We start from the raw sequence: 15,956 nt of genomic DNA, 5'->3' as shown, positions 1-15,956 counted from the left end.
TGTAGCCATTTTTTAATCATGCATGGCACTGCTTTTGCCTTGTTTGGCCCTTTGCCCTTAGGTGGCCTTAGTTATGAGAAATTCTGCTTTTCCCACATAACTCATGAACTGCTTATCTGTCGACACATGCTAATCAGCGTGCGAATGCAATGTGCGTTGATTCAAGGACTGTTGAACAATAACTCATTGATGTATAGCTTTGGCAAGACCTCAGCTTTGTCTGGTGTATGTTCACATAGGCCACCTAGCAACTATCTTGTGATTCTGTGTCTGATTGAACTGTCAGCTCACCGTTTTATATAAACCGTTGTATTCTGTAATGTTTTGAAGTTACACCGATCCATTTCTTATGGACAGGTGTGCTTCGCATGGTGCCATGTAATAAATTTTGTCAATGCTCAAGGTCTGAGTCTGGAGAATTTCTGGCGTTAGTCAGCAGGAGCCCTTATTTACAGGATCCTGAGTAAACCTAAAGTATTCTTTTTATAAAGCGGTTGCCTGCGTGATCCTAACCTCAGTCGACAGGCTGATCCCAAGTTAGAGAAAGACACTGAGCCAAGACAGGACAGGATAGGCCGCTGCCGTAGAACAGAAATCATTTTAAGATGACTTTGAGGGATTGACAATGACGCCAGTCTTTGTATTGTTTGTCTTTGTGTGTTTTTTAAAATTCATTTCTCCACAGATCATAGATCCACGCTTTGGAACGGAGGAAGCAACGATGGAGTCAATGACTTCGAAAATGTAAGAAAGATGGGCCGGACCTGGGATAACTAAATCATGTCCCACTGACAAGGATGGCCCACGTCCATTTCTCCCCTCGAAAAAAGACACAGAAACGCCACGGTAAAAATGTTTGATGCAAAAGTAAGGTAGGAGACCCTACTGGTTGCCAGTCGGAAATAACTTAAGGAAGTACTCAATTGGGCTATAAAGGCAGAAATAACCAAAGGATTATTAAGGAACTAGCTGCAGTTGTTGCAGGGAATACACATAGACAGACTTACAGCAGATAAATGTAAAGTAGTTGCAAAAAGGCATCAGCCCCCTAAAAATAAAGATTACAGTCAGCCACCCGACAACCTTTCATCCTCTGGGTCCCCACCTTCTGCCCCACCAGCCTATATCCCTCAGTATCCTTAAGTTGACTCAAAAAGTTCCCAGACCACACAGAAGTTTCATCAACCTCTTTGTTTTAGCTTAGGAACCTCCATGTATAGCATAAAAGCAGTACAGTTTACAGCCCTCATATCTGTCAACCCATACGTTTCACATGAGTCATGAACAGATAAGCACTGCATTTAAGAGGACATTGATATTGAATAGAGGTAGCAGCCCAAAACCCAGCTGCAGCATTCAGTCTGAGCAGACAGACACATTTTAAAATTTATCGTACATCATTGTTTCAGCAAAACTTTTAACTATTGCTTCCCCCTGAGGAGAACTTCCCAACAGGAGTTGGGAAATACAGATTGAGAGCAACTGTTCTGCAGAAAGGGCACAACAGATATGCGGAAACTGTTTAAGGAGCAGTTGTTGCGAGTGACGCATAAATTTGTTCCTCTGAGACAGGCAAGAAGGGGTAAGATTAAGGAGCCTTGGATGACAAGAACAGAGGAGCTTCTCGTCAAAAGGGAGAAGGCAGCTTAGGTAAGGTGGAAGAAGCAAGGATCTAGCACAGCTTTAGAGGTTTACAGGCTTACTAGAAAGGGGCTCAAAAATGGATTAAAGAGTGCCAGGAGGGGACAAAAAAAGGCTTGGCAGGAAGGATTAGGGAGAGCCCAAAGGCATTTTACTCATACATGAGAAATAAGAGAATGATCAGGGAGAAGGTATGGCCTGTCAGGGAGAGCATAGGGAACTTGTGCGTGGAGTCTGAGCAGATGGGGGAAGCCCTAAATGAATTTTTTTCCCTCGGTTTTCAATAAGGAAAGGGACCTTGTTGTGAATTAGAACTTTGAGGAGCCAGGAAACTGGCTTGAACAGATCGAGATTGAGGAAGTTCATGTGCTGGAAATTTTGGCACACATTAAGAGTGTTAAGTCCCCAGGGCCAGACCAGTTTTATCCTAGGTTGCTCCGGGAAGCAAAAAAGGAGGTAGCTAAGCCGCTGGCAAAGATCTTTGCTTCCTCACTCTCCACGGGAGTCGTACCAGAGGATTGGAGGGAGGCGAATGTTGTTCCTCTTTTCAAGACGGGTAATAAGGAAATCCCTGGCAATTACAGATCAGTCAGTCTTACATCTGTGGTCAGCAAGGTTTTGGAAAGAATTCTGAGGGATAGGATTTATGACTATTTGGAAAAGCATAGCATGATTAAAAGCAGTCAGCCTGGCTTTGAGAGGGGCAGGTCATGCCTCACAAATCTTATTGAGTTCTTTGAGAAAGTGACGGGACAGGTAGACAAAGGTCCGGCAGTGGATGTGGTGCGTATGGACTTCAGCAAGGCATTTGATAAGGTTCCCCACGGTAGGCTCATTCATAAAGTCAGGAGGTATTGGATAGAGGGAGATTTGGCTCTCTGGATTCAGAATTGGTTGGCTGACAGAAGGCAGAGAGTGGTTGTAGATGGAAACTATTCTGCCTGGAGGTCAGTGGCGAGTGATGTCCTGCAGGGCTTCCGATCTTTGTAGTTTTTATAAATGACTCAGATGAAGAGGCGGGTTAGTACATTTGCTGATGACACAAAGGTTCGAGGTGCCGTTGATAGTATCGAGAGCTTTTGCAGACTGCAGCGCAACATAGACAGGATGCAGAGCTCAGCTGAGAAATGGCTGATGGAGTTCAACCTGGATAAATGTGAAGTGATGCATTTTGGAAGGTCAAACTTCAATGCTGAATGTAAGATTAAAGACAGGATTCTTGGCAGTGTGGAGGAAGAGAGGAATCTTTGTGTTCAAGTGCATAGATCCCTCAAAGTTGCACCCAAGTGGATAGGGTTGTTAAGAAAGCTTATGTTGTTTTGGCTTTCATTAACAGGGGATTAAGTTTAAGAGCCGCGAGGTTTTGCTACAGCTCTACAAAACCCTGGTGAGACCACACTTGGAATATTGTGTCCAGTTCTGGTCGCCCTATTATAGGAAAGATGCAGAGGCTATGGAGAGGGTGCAAAGAATGTTTACCAGGATGCTGCCTGGACTGGAGGGCTTGTCTTACAAAGAGAGGTTGACTAAGCTCGGATTTTTCTCTCTGGAGAGAAGGAGGAAGACAGGTGACCTGATTGAGGTCTACAAGGTAATGAGAGGCATGGATACAGTCGATAGCCAGAGACTTTTCCCTAGAGCAGGACTGACTGCCACGAGGGGTCATAGTTTTAAGGTGTTAGGAGGAAGGTATAGAGGAGATGTCAGAGGTAGGTTCTTTACGTAGAGAGTTGTGAACAGATGGAACGCATTGCCAGCGGTGGTAGTGGAAGCAGAGTCATGAGGGACATGGATAGAAGTGAATTAAGGGGTGTGTAGTTTAGGTTATTTTAGTTTAGATTAGGATTAATCCTCAGCACAACATCGTGGGTCAAAGGGCCTGTACTGTGCTGGACTTTTCTATGTTCTAAGACCACTTTTCCAAAATAACCCCACCTCATTTCCGCATGTTTCAATCACTGTTAACTAGGTGTACCCAAATTTGGGATGTGGAAGGTGTGATGGTGATTGGGTATCATAAAACAACATCACCGACCTTTTGAGGAAAGTGTTTTCATCATGTATTAATGTTTCTCAGCATTTCAATTAGAGGCGCTTTTAATCCGTGTAGAATTGCCATCCTCTACCTGACTGTTTCTAATGAAGGATACAAATGTATTGGTTTAGTGATTTATATGATTACATTTACTTCCGAAGGAATTTCAACCCCTGGATCCTGCAGATCCCGACTCCATGCAGATTGCCCGCTTAGGGCAGGAGATTTGTGTATGTTGTTTTCCCTCATCCAAAGATATAACCTTTACTTTGCAGACCCCATCATTCTCCCCCTCCTATGATAGTCCCTTATTGCTCATCATTATGGGCACAGCACTCCAAGGACACAGGTCTAGTCCTTTTGGCTCCGCCTCATACGGTCACTGTGAAACATGGGACCATCCTACCCTCTATTAGACAGTACAATACGTCATCAGCTGCCAAAGGTATAAAACCAGTTATTGATTCCCTCCTCCAGCAAGGCATCTTGGTGCCTACCACTAGCACCTGCAACTCCTATCCTCCCTATTCCTAAGCGAGGAAAACCAGGACTGTGGAGATTTGTGCAGGACTTCAGGGTAGTCAATGCCTCTGTTGTTCCCTGCTCCTTAGTGGGGCCTGACACCAATGCCATCCTTACTAGCCTCCCTGCTGCTGCCACTTGTTTCTTCTGTCATTGACCTCTATGCGACCTTTTTCTCCATTAAATTGTCACCAGATAGCCAGTACCTTTTGGCTTTTACTTACAGCGGCCACCAATATACATGGGCACGGCTTCCCCAATGGTACACAGACAGCCCCCATTGTATAGGCCTGTGCAGTACACTAGACCCTGAAAGATCTACACCTGCCATGTAAAAGCACCTTGGTTCAACATGCTGATAATTTCTTATTGGCCTCCAATTCACCTGCCTACATATATGACACTGTTGCAATGTTCTCCTGCCTGGCTCAGAATGGACATAAGGTCTGTTGAAAAGATGCAGCTCTGCCAAAAGATAGCACAATATTTGGGCCACAAGCTTTTGCACTGTCTGAAGATCGCATCGCAGCCATTGTTAAACTCTCTCCTCCCTGAATGATCTTCCTTGCTTATTATATCCCATGCGAATGCTCCCTCTGATGTTGCCTAGGCAAACATTGAGGAGACTTAAGGGTTGGCTCGATTCTTTTATTTGGTGTCACAGGTGGCCTCTCATTAAGCCTACCAAATTGCAGCTTCCCCAGGGAATGGGGGGGGTAGACCTTCCAGATTTTAAGAGATATCAAATAAGCTCCCTTTGTGAACGATTGGGCTTGTCATGGTCCGAGGTCAATATGGCTGGATATTAAGGCCCCCCAGGCAAAACGTCCCCTTATTAATTTGTTGTTTATGGATAAGATGAGCACAGTTACAGAGTTGTACAGCACGGAAACAGACCCTTCAGTCCAACTTGTCCATGCTGACCAGATATCCCAACCTAATCTAGTCCGACTTGCCAGCACCTGGCCCATATCCCTCCAAACCATTCCTATTTAAAAACTCATCCAGATGTCTGTTAAACGTTGTAATTGTACCAGCCTCCGCCACTTCCTCTGGCAGCTCATTCCATACACGTACCACCCTCTGTGTGAAAAAGCTGCCCCTTAGGTCTCTTTTATATCTTTCCCCTCTCACCTTAAACCTATGCCCTCTAGTTCTGGACTCTCCATCCCAGGGAAAAGACTTTGTCTATTTATCCTATCCATGCCCATCATAATTTTGTAAACCTCTATAAGGTCACCCCTCAGGCTCCGACGCTCCATGGAAAACAGCCCCAGCTTATTCAACCTCTCCCTACAGCTCAAATCCTCCAACCCTGGCAACATCCTTGTAAATCTTTTCTGAACCTTTTCAAATTTCACAGCATGCTTCCGATAGGAAGGAGACCAGAATTGCACGTAATATTCCAAAAGTTCCCTAACCAATGTCCTGTACAACCGTAACATGACCTCCCAAACTCCTGTATTTAATACTCTAACCTATAAATGAGTGTCATTAATACAGTTAAAGCGTGGAGAACAATCAACAAAGCAAGGGCAGTTTATATAAAACCTCCTTTAACACATCTGTAGTAGTAATGCCAGGATTTTGGCCAGGGTTGATGGATTCTGGTTTTAGGTTATGGGTGTCCAAGGGAGTGTCTTGTCTGGGAGACTTATTTGAGGAGGTCATGATGTCCACCTATTGCACTCTTAGCTATCTTCTCCCCAGCCGCACCCGCCTCCCATTTATCTCTCCACCCCACAGGCTCCCAGCCTCATTCCTGATGAAGGGCTCCTGCCCGAAACATTGATTTTCCTGGTCCTCGGATGCTGCCTGACCTCCTGTGCTTTTCCAGCACCACTCTAATCTTGACCATGTTCTTTGATCAGTTGGACTGCAAATATCAATTACCCAGCAGGGATCTCTTTCATTAAATTCAGATCAGGGACTTTGTCCAGAAAATGACCACACTGCTGGTTGACCCTAAAAGGTCTGATGCAGAGAGGAGAGTGTTTCAGACGACTGGTACTCTCCCGATTAGCATCTTCAACCATTTACTGGGAGGTGGCGCCTCAAAAGATATTCAACGGCTCTGCGGGGTCTGGGCGCAAGAATTGGGAGTGGAGATCTCAGAGGTATGGGAGGACATTTGGGAGAAGGTGACAAAGATCTCAATAGTAGAACACAGGCTATACAGCTTAAAGTTCTTCACAGGGTCTATCTGGCACTCTTCCCCATTGTTTGTGCTTGTGCCACAAGCTTTTCAAGTACTGGGAGTGCTATAGCAAGTGTTTTGGAGGGAGTCCTGGGGGCCGAAGTCAAGGTAGATGTGGTATCTCTTCTCTTGGGCCTGCTGAATCTAAATTCTTTAGATGAGCATGGGAAGAAGCTATTTAATATTCTTAAATATTGTGTGAGGACGAACATTGATGAGTTGGATCTCGGAAAGTCCTCGGGCCTATTGGGACGGTATAGGTTAGTTACGGAACGTGTCCCCCAAGACTTCCTTACAGGTACAGTGCACCAAAAAACAGAACTTTTTTAATAAGACGTGGTGGCCCCTTCTGGACCAAATAGAAACAGACTTGTCAGCTATATTAATTAGGGCCTTTGTTTAGCCACGAAACCTGGGTCTTATCAGCCGGGTGCTCTGAGAGGCAGAATCCCGAATAAATACAGGTATGCCAACTGATGCTCCCGATGATGGAGAGCTTTGGTAGGGTTGCGCTGAGTGGCGTAATTTAATTTATTTTGTTTAATTATTTATTGAAAAGTAGTATGAGTAATTATTTTGGCTGAAAATGTGTTGCTGGAAAAGCGCAGCGGGTCAGGCAGCATCCAAGGAACAGGAGAATCGACGTTTTGGGCATAAGCCCTTCTTCAGGAATGAGGAAAGTGTGTCCAGCAGACTAAGCCTGCTGGACACACTTTCCTCATTCCTGAAGAAGGGCTTATGCCCGAAACATCGATTCTCCTGTTCCTTGGATGCTGCCTGACCCGCTGCGCTTTTCCAGCAACACATTTTCAGCTCTGATCTCCAGCATCTGCAGCCCTCACTTTCTCTCTGGGTAATTATTTTGTTTTGTAAAGTAAAGTAGAAGTTAGTTTATTGTTATTATTGTTAGGAAAATGTGGATGTACTGTACCTTTAAGAGAGTTAAAAGCTAACAGAACTACCTGACAGCACCAAGTATTGTCAATAAGGTAACAATCTAACACTAGGTTGAAAGCTAGATTCGCTGTGTTGCCTGGAAACATCAAAACAGATTTGAATTAGGCCAAATTGTCTAAAATATATCCTGAAAAATTACCAAACTCCAATCAAGTTTGAATTTATATGCTGGCTTTTAAGATTGTCAATGACACAATCCAATGTTTTGGGGTATAAGACCAGGGAAAATTAAACAGTTGAGGGGAGAACTGCCACGCCACCAGCATGGTGAGACTGCCTGAAATATAGCTCTCTTAATAGCTCTCCATGACCTGTGAAGCATAATCCCTAAGAAGAAGAAAAGAAAACACAGGAAGTTCCAAATAAAAGATTCGACAACTGGCTGGTTTTAAAAACTTGAATTTTTGGTAAATCTTAATCGGGGTTTTATCAGACTAGTATTGTTGAAGGGGAAGGTAAAAGATAGTTAGAGAAATTAGTAAATAGTTGTTAGTTAATTATTCTCTGTTATACTTTAAGAAATAAAGTTGTTACTTTCACTTTAAATAGTTCTTGGCCTCTCAAATTTTCACAGATTACTGCATGGGATAAACCTTTTCTGTGCTGTTGGTTTAAATTAAGCAGGAAGGTTTACTTCATGTCGTAACATTATACTCTCAAATTGTTATTTTTCTTGTAATTTTGTAAAGAATCAAAATCTCTCTCAATAAATATCAACTTGCTCTCCTCAACTTCTTAAAAAAACTCTCCTCCCACTACATGAACTGAGGTTTTGTCCTTTTTTTGGGCACAGTGAATTATTGTAGACATTGGATACCAGGCTATCAAGTTATTGATGTGCCTCTCCGCCAGGCATCCTCGCCAAACCAGCCAATCCAGGTGAACCACACATGAAATGGAACACGCCTTTAAGGAACTTAAATGGTGTTTAACCTCAGCACCTGCTCTGGGTATCCTTGACTACATGCAGCCTTTTCAGGTTTATGTTTATGAAAAGGAGGGATATGCAGCCAGCATTCTTACACAAATGTATGGGGATCTCCGGCGCCCTATAGCCTTTTACTCTGTACAGTTACCATCTGTAAGGGGAATGCCTGTTTATGAGCTGTGGCAGCTGCCCGTGTAATGGTAGAAAAGTCCACCCCTATTGTATTTCATTATCCTTGGACAGTTTTCGTTCCTCATTCAGTTTCCCTGCTACTTAATTCCACAGCGACTCAGCATTTTACAGCATCAAAGACAACTCGTTAAGAGGTTGTCCTACTTTCTCGCACTAATCTTAAGCTTCACCGCAACCCCACTTTAAAGCCCATCACCCTCCTCCCTGTTATACAGGATTCCCCAGCAAAGGACCATGATTGTCTGCATGTAGTCCAAGAGATTGTTACCCCGCACCCCGACCTCTCTGAAACTCCGTTAGAGAACCCAGACATGATCCTTTCACAGACAGCTTCTTTTTTCAGCCCTCAGATCACCTCATGCTAGCTGGCCATGCGATATGCACATCTCTTGAAATGGATTAATCCACTGCGCTGCTGGAAGGAACTTCTGCGCAGGCAGCCAAATTGTTTGCCCTTACCAGAGCCTGTATCCTTGCTGACAAAAGGTCTGTTAACATTTACACCAACTCCAAACATGCCTTTGGAAGGGTACACGAGTTTGGAACCTTGTGGAAACAGAGGATTTGTTACCCCTTTTGGAAGGCCCTTGCAGCATGCCCTGCTTATCAACAATCTTTTACAGGCTGTTATGCTCCCCTCTGCCATAGCTGTGATAAAGTGCACCGCGCATGCCATCACTGACAACCCAATCACCTGAGAAAGTGTTTGCGCTGACCAAGCTGCTAGACAAGCAGCATTTGCTCCCACTGTATGGGGACTACAAGCTCCAAAGGCAGAGGAAGCAACAAAGATCTGTAGATCTAGTAGACGGGATACGGGCAGCACAGCAACACGCCTCAACACGCCTGCATAGGAACTAAGGAATCCTCTTTAGGGCTAATGGTGACCCTGACGGAAGGTTCATTTGCCCTAAAGCCTACTTGCATGTTCTTGCACTGGCCACCCATGGGGTCGGCCATGCAGGAAAAGCAGGGATGATCCATGCAGTATGACAAACTTGGTACACACTGGGCTGTGCAGCAGCAGCACAAGCACAAGTATCAAAATGTCTAATGTCTAAAATAATAATGCTAAACCTTTAGCCAAGTATGATCATTGGCCAGTCCCTGACAGACCCTTTAATCATTTACAAATTGATTTCATTCACATGCCAGCTAAACAGGGTTTTTAAGCACATGTTGGTAATTGTCAATATATTTTCTAAATGGGTAGGAGCCTTCCCAACCAGGAAAGATGATGCTAGAACAGTGGCCAAATGCCTCATGAAGGATGTGATCCCTATGTTTTGAATTCCAGGCAGCATTAACAGTGACAGAGGCACTCACTTTACCACAGCAGTCACAGACAATGTTAGTAAAGCACTAGATATCGCATGGAGATACCATATTCCCTATCAGCCCCAGTCCTCAGGCATAATGGAACGGATGCCTGGTACCCTTAAAACCACTTTGACAAAGATCACACAAGATATGGGCCTTCCTTGGCTAGAAGCCCTACCCTTAACCCTGTCTACCATAAGAAACCAGGTCAAACAGAACCACAAATCTTACCCCATGTGAGGCCCTGATGGGAAGACCAATGCCTACAGGGGCAAGACCTCCTAAATGTCCTGTGGATACAGCATTACTCTTGACACAGGAAGCTCTTCTGGATTATGTCAAAGCACTCTAAGATGATTACCCATAACCATTATCAGGTAAAGGGGGCCATTCGCGCACCTAATGATGATTCAATGCATCCCTTCCAACCTGGGGACTATGTCATGATAAAATCATTGAAAAAGAATTCGCTTTCTCCTAGGTGGAAAGGCCCATACATCATCCTCCTGGTAATCCGGACTGCAGTCAAGGTCGAGGGAAGACCCGAGTGGACATACAGTACCTGCTGCCAGACAGCACCATCCCCAAAGGACACCAACAGAAAACGTCAGAGGCATCAGTTTGCCCACCATCAACAACGTGTGGAGACTGATCGCTATTTCAATCTCTGTGCTCCTTGTTGATACTGACTGGGCATAAGCGGAACAGGGATGATGAGCGGAACAGGGAAGATGGGATGATGAACTCTATCACAGAGGAGTTGCATGTCAATACTTTTCTTTACATGCCTTACATTTACACACAGAACATTAACCACTCTAGCTGCTGGGTATGCACCAATATCCCCATACACTCTGAGGGAGGAATCCCACAGAGACCCATTCCATTTAGTGAATCCAAAATAACTGAATGGTGGTTGGAAAACAAAAGATGCTCCGATTTATCCACCTGGGACAATTACTTGAGTTCTTATAATGGCATCTATTTCATTTGCAGCCACAAAGCCTATCCTAGCTATCCATGACCTGGTAGTTGCTATCTTTGGGTATGTGGTCTCTTTATTTACCACTCGCACTGCTCTCCGTTCAAATGGCCTAAGCCTCGCACAAAGAGAGCGATAACTGAAACTGAGCAGTTCTTTGCAATTCTCTTCCCCTCTTATGGGACTGCTCTACTGGCAACGGAGGTCAGAAAATTGGCCTCAGTTCTAGAGGAAATAGCGAATGACATGGCAGCAACCCTTAGTGCGGAGATGGTTGCCATTCGCACTGTCACCCTACAAATCAGAGTGGCCTTAGATCTTTTACTAGCTGAGAAAGGTGGTACTTGTGCCCTCATTGGCACTGAATGTTGTACCTATATTCCAGACGCCAGTAAGAGCATTACCAACTTTGCCGGTCATATTTGGTAGGCTGCCTCCAAGCTCCATGACACTAGCTCCCCTTGGGATCTGTGGAGCTGGATGGGTGATGGTTCGATCCATTAAGAAAGGCTATCTTGCAGGGCTTCATTATATTTGTTGTCATTTTCGTTGTCATCTCAGTTCTTCTATGGAAAATGATATGGAAGATATAGACTGTAGGGAAATAGATGGTGACATCTTGCAAAATATCCACATTACAGAGGAGGAAGTGCTGGATGTCTTGAAATGGGTAGAGGTGGATATGTCCCCAGGACCTGATCAGGTGTACCCGAGAACTCTGTGGGAAGCTACAGAAGTGATTGCTGGGCCTCTTGCTGAGATATTTATATCATCGATAGTCACAGGTGAGGTGTTGGAAGACTGGAGGTTGGCAAACGTGGTGCCACTGTTTAAGAAGAGTGGTAAGGACAAGCCAGGGAACTATAGACTGGTGAGCCTGACCTCAGTGGTGGGCAAGTTGTTGGAGGGAATCCTGAGGGACAGGATTTACACGTATTTGGAAAGGTAAGGTCTGATTAGGGATAGTCAACATGGCTTTTTCCTTAGGAAAGCATGTCTCAAAAACTTAATTGAGTTTTTTGAGAAAGTAAAAAAGAGGATTGATGAGGGCAGAGCGGTAGATGTGATCTATATGGACTTCAGTAAGGCATTCGACAAGGGTCCCCATGGGAGACTGATTAGCAAGGTTAGATCTCATGGTATACAGGGAGAACTAGCCATTTGGATACAGAACTGGATCAAAGGAAGAAGACAGAGGGTGGTGGTGGAGAGTTGTTTTTCAGACTGGAGGCCTGTGACCAGTGGAGTGCCACAAGGATCGGTGCTGGGTCCTCAACTTTTTGTCATTTACATAAATGATTTGGAAACAAGCATATGAGTACAGTTAGTAAGTTTGCAGATGACACCAAAACTGGAGGTGTAGTGGACAGCAAAGAGGGTTACCTCAGGTTACAACAGGATCTGGACCAGATGGGCCAACAGGCTGAGAAGTGGCAGATGGAGTTTAATTCAGATAAATGCGAGGTGCTGCATTTTGGGAAAGCAAATCCTAGCACCACTTATACACTTAATGGTAAGAGTGGTGCTGGAAAAGCACAGCAGTTCAGGCAATATCCGAGGAGCAGGAAAATCGACGTTTCAGGCAGGAATGAAGGGCATTTGCCCGAACCGTCGATTTTCCTGCTCCTCGGATGCTGCCTGAATTGCTGTGCTTTTCCAGCACCACTCTAATCCAGAATCTAGTTTCCAGCATCTGTAGTCCTTGTTTTTACCCACTTAATGGTAAGGTCCTAGGGAGTGTTGCTGAACAAAGAGACCTTGGAGTGTAAGTTCATAGGTCCTTGAAAGTGGAGTCACAGGTAGATAGGATAGTGAAGAAGGCATTTGATATGCTTTCCTTTATTGGTCAGAGTATTGACTACAGGAGTTGGGAGGTCATGTTGTGGCTGTACAGGACATTGGTTAGGCCACTGTTGGAATATTATGTGCAATTCTGGTCTCCTTCCTATCAGAAAGATGTTGTGAAACTTGAAAGGGTTCAGAAATGATTTACAAGGATGTTGCCAGGGTTGGAGGATTTGAGCTGTAGGGAGATGCTGAACAGATTGGGGTTGTTTCCTCGGAGTGTCGGAGGCTGAGGGGTGACCTTATAGAGGTTTACAAAATTACGAGGGGCATGGATAGGGTAAATAGGCAAAGGGTCAGGGAGTCCAGAACTAGAGGACATAGGTTTAGGGTTAGAGGGGAAAGATATAAAAGAGACCTAAGGGGCAACTGTTTCACACAGAGGGTGGTACGTGTATGGAATGAGCTGCCAGAGGAAGTGGTGGAGGTTGGTACAATTGCAACATTTAAGAGGCATTTGGATGGGTATATGAATAGGAAGGGTTTGGCGGGATATGGACCAGGTGCTGGCAGGTGGGATTAGATTGGGTTGGGATATCTGGTTGGCATGGACGGGTTGGACCGAAGGGTCTGTTTCCATGCTGTACATCTCTATGACAGTGTTGCCCAAGCTTTGGCTCGCTATTACTACCCTCAGTCCCAGTTGGTTAAGATTCCCCTTGCGGAAATCCCTTACCCGAATACCGAGGAGTACCCTTTTGTTTCTGAGCCTCCACCACCGGATACTCCCCTAGACTCCAGCTACATTCCCCCTTTTGCAGATAATTCTGACCTGCTGCTTTGATCTTATGATCAAAAAGGAAGGATTGTGGGAGTTTTTTTTTGCTGGACTGCTTGTTTGCAGCCATCTTTTAGTCAGTCATGGTACTGCATTTGCCTTGGTTTTGCCCATTGCTCTAAGATAGCCTTAGCTCTGAGAAACTCTGCTTTTCCCACATAACTCATGAACTATTTATCTGTCGACACATGCTAATCAGCATGCGAATGTAGTGTGCATTGATTGTGTGCATTGATTAATGAGCAACAATAGCTCATTAATGCATAATTTTGGCAAAACCTCAGCTTTGTCTGGTGTAGGTTAACATAGCTGAAAATGTGTTGCTGGAAAAGCGCAGCAGGTCAGGCAGCATCCAGGGAACAGGAGAATCGACGTTTCGGGCATAAGCCCTTCTTCAGGAAAGGCCATCAGTAACTATCTTGTGGTTCTGTGACTGATCGAGCAACTGTTAGTTCACCATTTTATGCACTATATCAACCCTTGTATTCTATAACACTTTGAAGTTACACCAATCTGTTTTTTATGGACAGGTGTGCTTCCCATGGTACCACGTAATAAACTTTGTCAATGCTTAAGGTCTGAGTCTGGAGAATTTCTTGAACAACATTTCATCTCCCCAGCGTACAGCAGACCACATAGAGCAGGGAGTACGGTAGACTAGGCTGAATAAAGAGCTGCCAAATTGCAGCATCACTTGGAAGGTGTGTCTGAAGCCTTGGATAGCAAGGAGGAAGGAGTTAAATGGGCAAATGTTATGATTGCATGAGCAAATGCAGTGGGACAACGGAGGAGGAGTGGACCAGGCTGTACCAGAGGGAACAGTCCCTACGAAATGATAACAAGGGAGGGGAATGCATATGTAGTGGTGGCCCCTCACTGGCGGTGGCTCAGCACACCCAGCCCCAACATCTACCCTCAGCATAAATACCACCTTTTCTTAGCAACGATCAGTCATTGAAATTGAAATGTGAACTACCCTGTCTCACCACAGATCCTGGCAGACGTGCTGAGTTTCTTCAGCATTCTGAGTTTTTGTTTCAGATCTCAGATTTCAAAGTTGGTTGAAGGATAAATGTTGGCCATAGAGACAGGGAAAACTTTTCTGTTCCATCAGTAATATCCTAGGATTTTTCACAGCCTGAGAGCACAAATTGTGCCACCAAAACCCTCAGTCCTGAAGGGAACGTCAACAATTCAACTTTTCCAACCCCAGCCAACTTTCTTGAGAACAAAAGAATACCACATACCATCAGCTGCCCTGCAATACAAGCCTGTCTTCTCCTCCAGGTCACACTATGAGGAACAGTCTGATTTTCTATTATACACTTAACCTCCATTGTCTGTAGAGTGCTCAGCAGTTGTCCACCACCATCTACCTGAAGCAGCCCTGTGTAACAAAACAGATAATATATGACACATGTGAGTGGCAGCAACTGTAAGGCTTCCTAGTGTAGCACTGATGTGACAACCAACCTTATATATTTAAGTCTTAAGAAGAGATTTCACCTTTCGAGTCAGAGGTAGGTATGGTATCAATTAGATCAGAAAATAAATGGGGACAAAAATCAAAAGATGTGTCTGTGTCTAACTCACAATTTTGGGAGAGCCCTCAAGAACGCAGGCATATCTATATTGGATCCACTGTTCACAGTGATTAACAAAACTATGTTCAAAGCATCAAAGGTAGTAAGTGGAATTTCAATAGTACTTCTAAAATAGCAAAATGCCCCAAAGAGATCACCAAGGATGAGGTAAAACTGACATGCAATTTTAGGGAAAGTGAGGGAAGCGATATGTACAGACAGATTGAGATTTTTGAATACAAGAAATAATAGCAAGCTGCACAGATTAGAAAAATAATTCCATATGCAAAGATTTTATGATACCACACCTCAGCCAACAATGGCGAAATGGGAGTGAAGGTGGAAGGAGAATAAATGAACAATAATTTGGAGTTGCAAGGTTAGACGTGCACTCAACTCATAATGGTTCACTGATTGAGGGTACAAACCAACGAGTAGAAGGTATGGGCAAACAAGTTTGCAGAGGAATTGATGAATGAAGAAAAGGTTTTGAAATTAAATTCAGTGACTGACAGGCATGCATAGACACCAAGAAACATCTCATATCATGCAGATGACTGAAGTTTGAATTCATCTGACCTGATGTCGGAAGGGGTTCAAGAAACCAACCAGATAATAATTGGAGAAGCCAAGCTAAGGAGTAAAAGCATGTATGTGGGATGATTAAAATGACTATGAATCCAGGAAAAGTAGAATGGGAGAACCTGTTCTCATTTGACAGAAGGATGAAGAGATGGAAAAGATTTACAAGGATGTTGCCAGGGCTGCAGAATTTGAACTATAGGGAGAAGCTGAACAGGCTGGCGCTGTTTTCCCTGGCATTTCGGAGGCTGAGGGGTGACCTTAAAGATTTATAAAATAATGAGGGGCATGGCTAGGGTAAATAGATAGGGATGGAGGAGTCCATAATTACAAGGCATAGATTTAGGTAGAGGGGAGAAGATATAAAACAGACCTCAGGGGCAACTTTTTCATG

General features: G+C 44.3%; 1 protein-coding gene across 3 annotated transcripts in view; it reads right to left on the bottom strand.

The window, feature by feature from the left end:
* Positions 1–15,956, bottom strand: part of eme1 (essential meiotic structure-specific endonuclease 1) — a 57,172-nt gene that overhangs the window by 26,106 nt on the left and 15,110 nt on the right. For all 3 annotated transcript variants that reach the window (XM_043714571.2, XM_088000521.1, XM_043714570.2), the window contains exon 3: positions 14,645–14,784. In XM_043714571.2, coding sequence (XP_043570506.2) covers positions 14,645–14,784 — 140 coding nt within the window. The remainder of the gene's footprint in view (positions 1–14,644; positions 14,785–15,956) is intronic.

Source organism: Chiloscyllium plagiosum, unplaced genomic scaffold (assembly GCF_037043375.1).
Source record: "Chiloscyllium plagiosum isolate Xiang-an unplaced genomic scaffold, Cpla_swu_hap1 HiC_scaffold_25, whole genome shotgun sequence".
In the NCBI taxonomy this organism is placed as follows: Eukaryota; Metazoa; Chordata; class Chondrichthyes; order Orectolobiformes; family Hemiscylliidae; genus Chiloscyllium; species Chiloscyllium plagiosum.
Note: the sequence above shows the minus strand (reverse complement) of the source record. Positions and strands in the feature narration are given on the sequence as shown.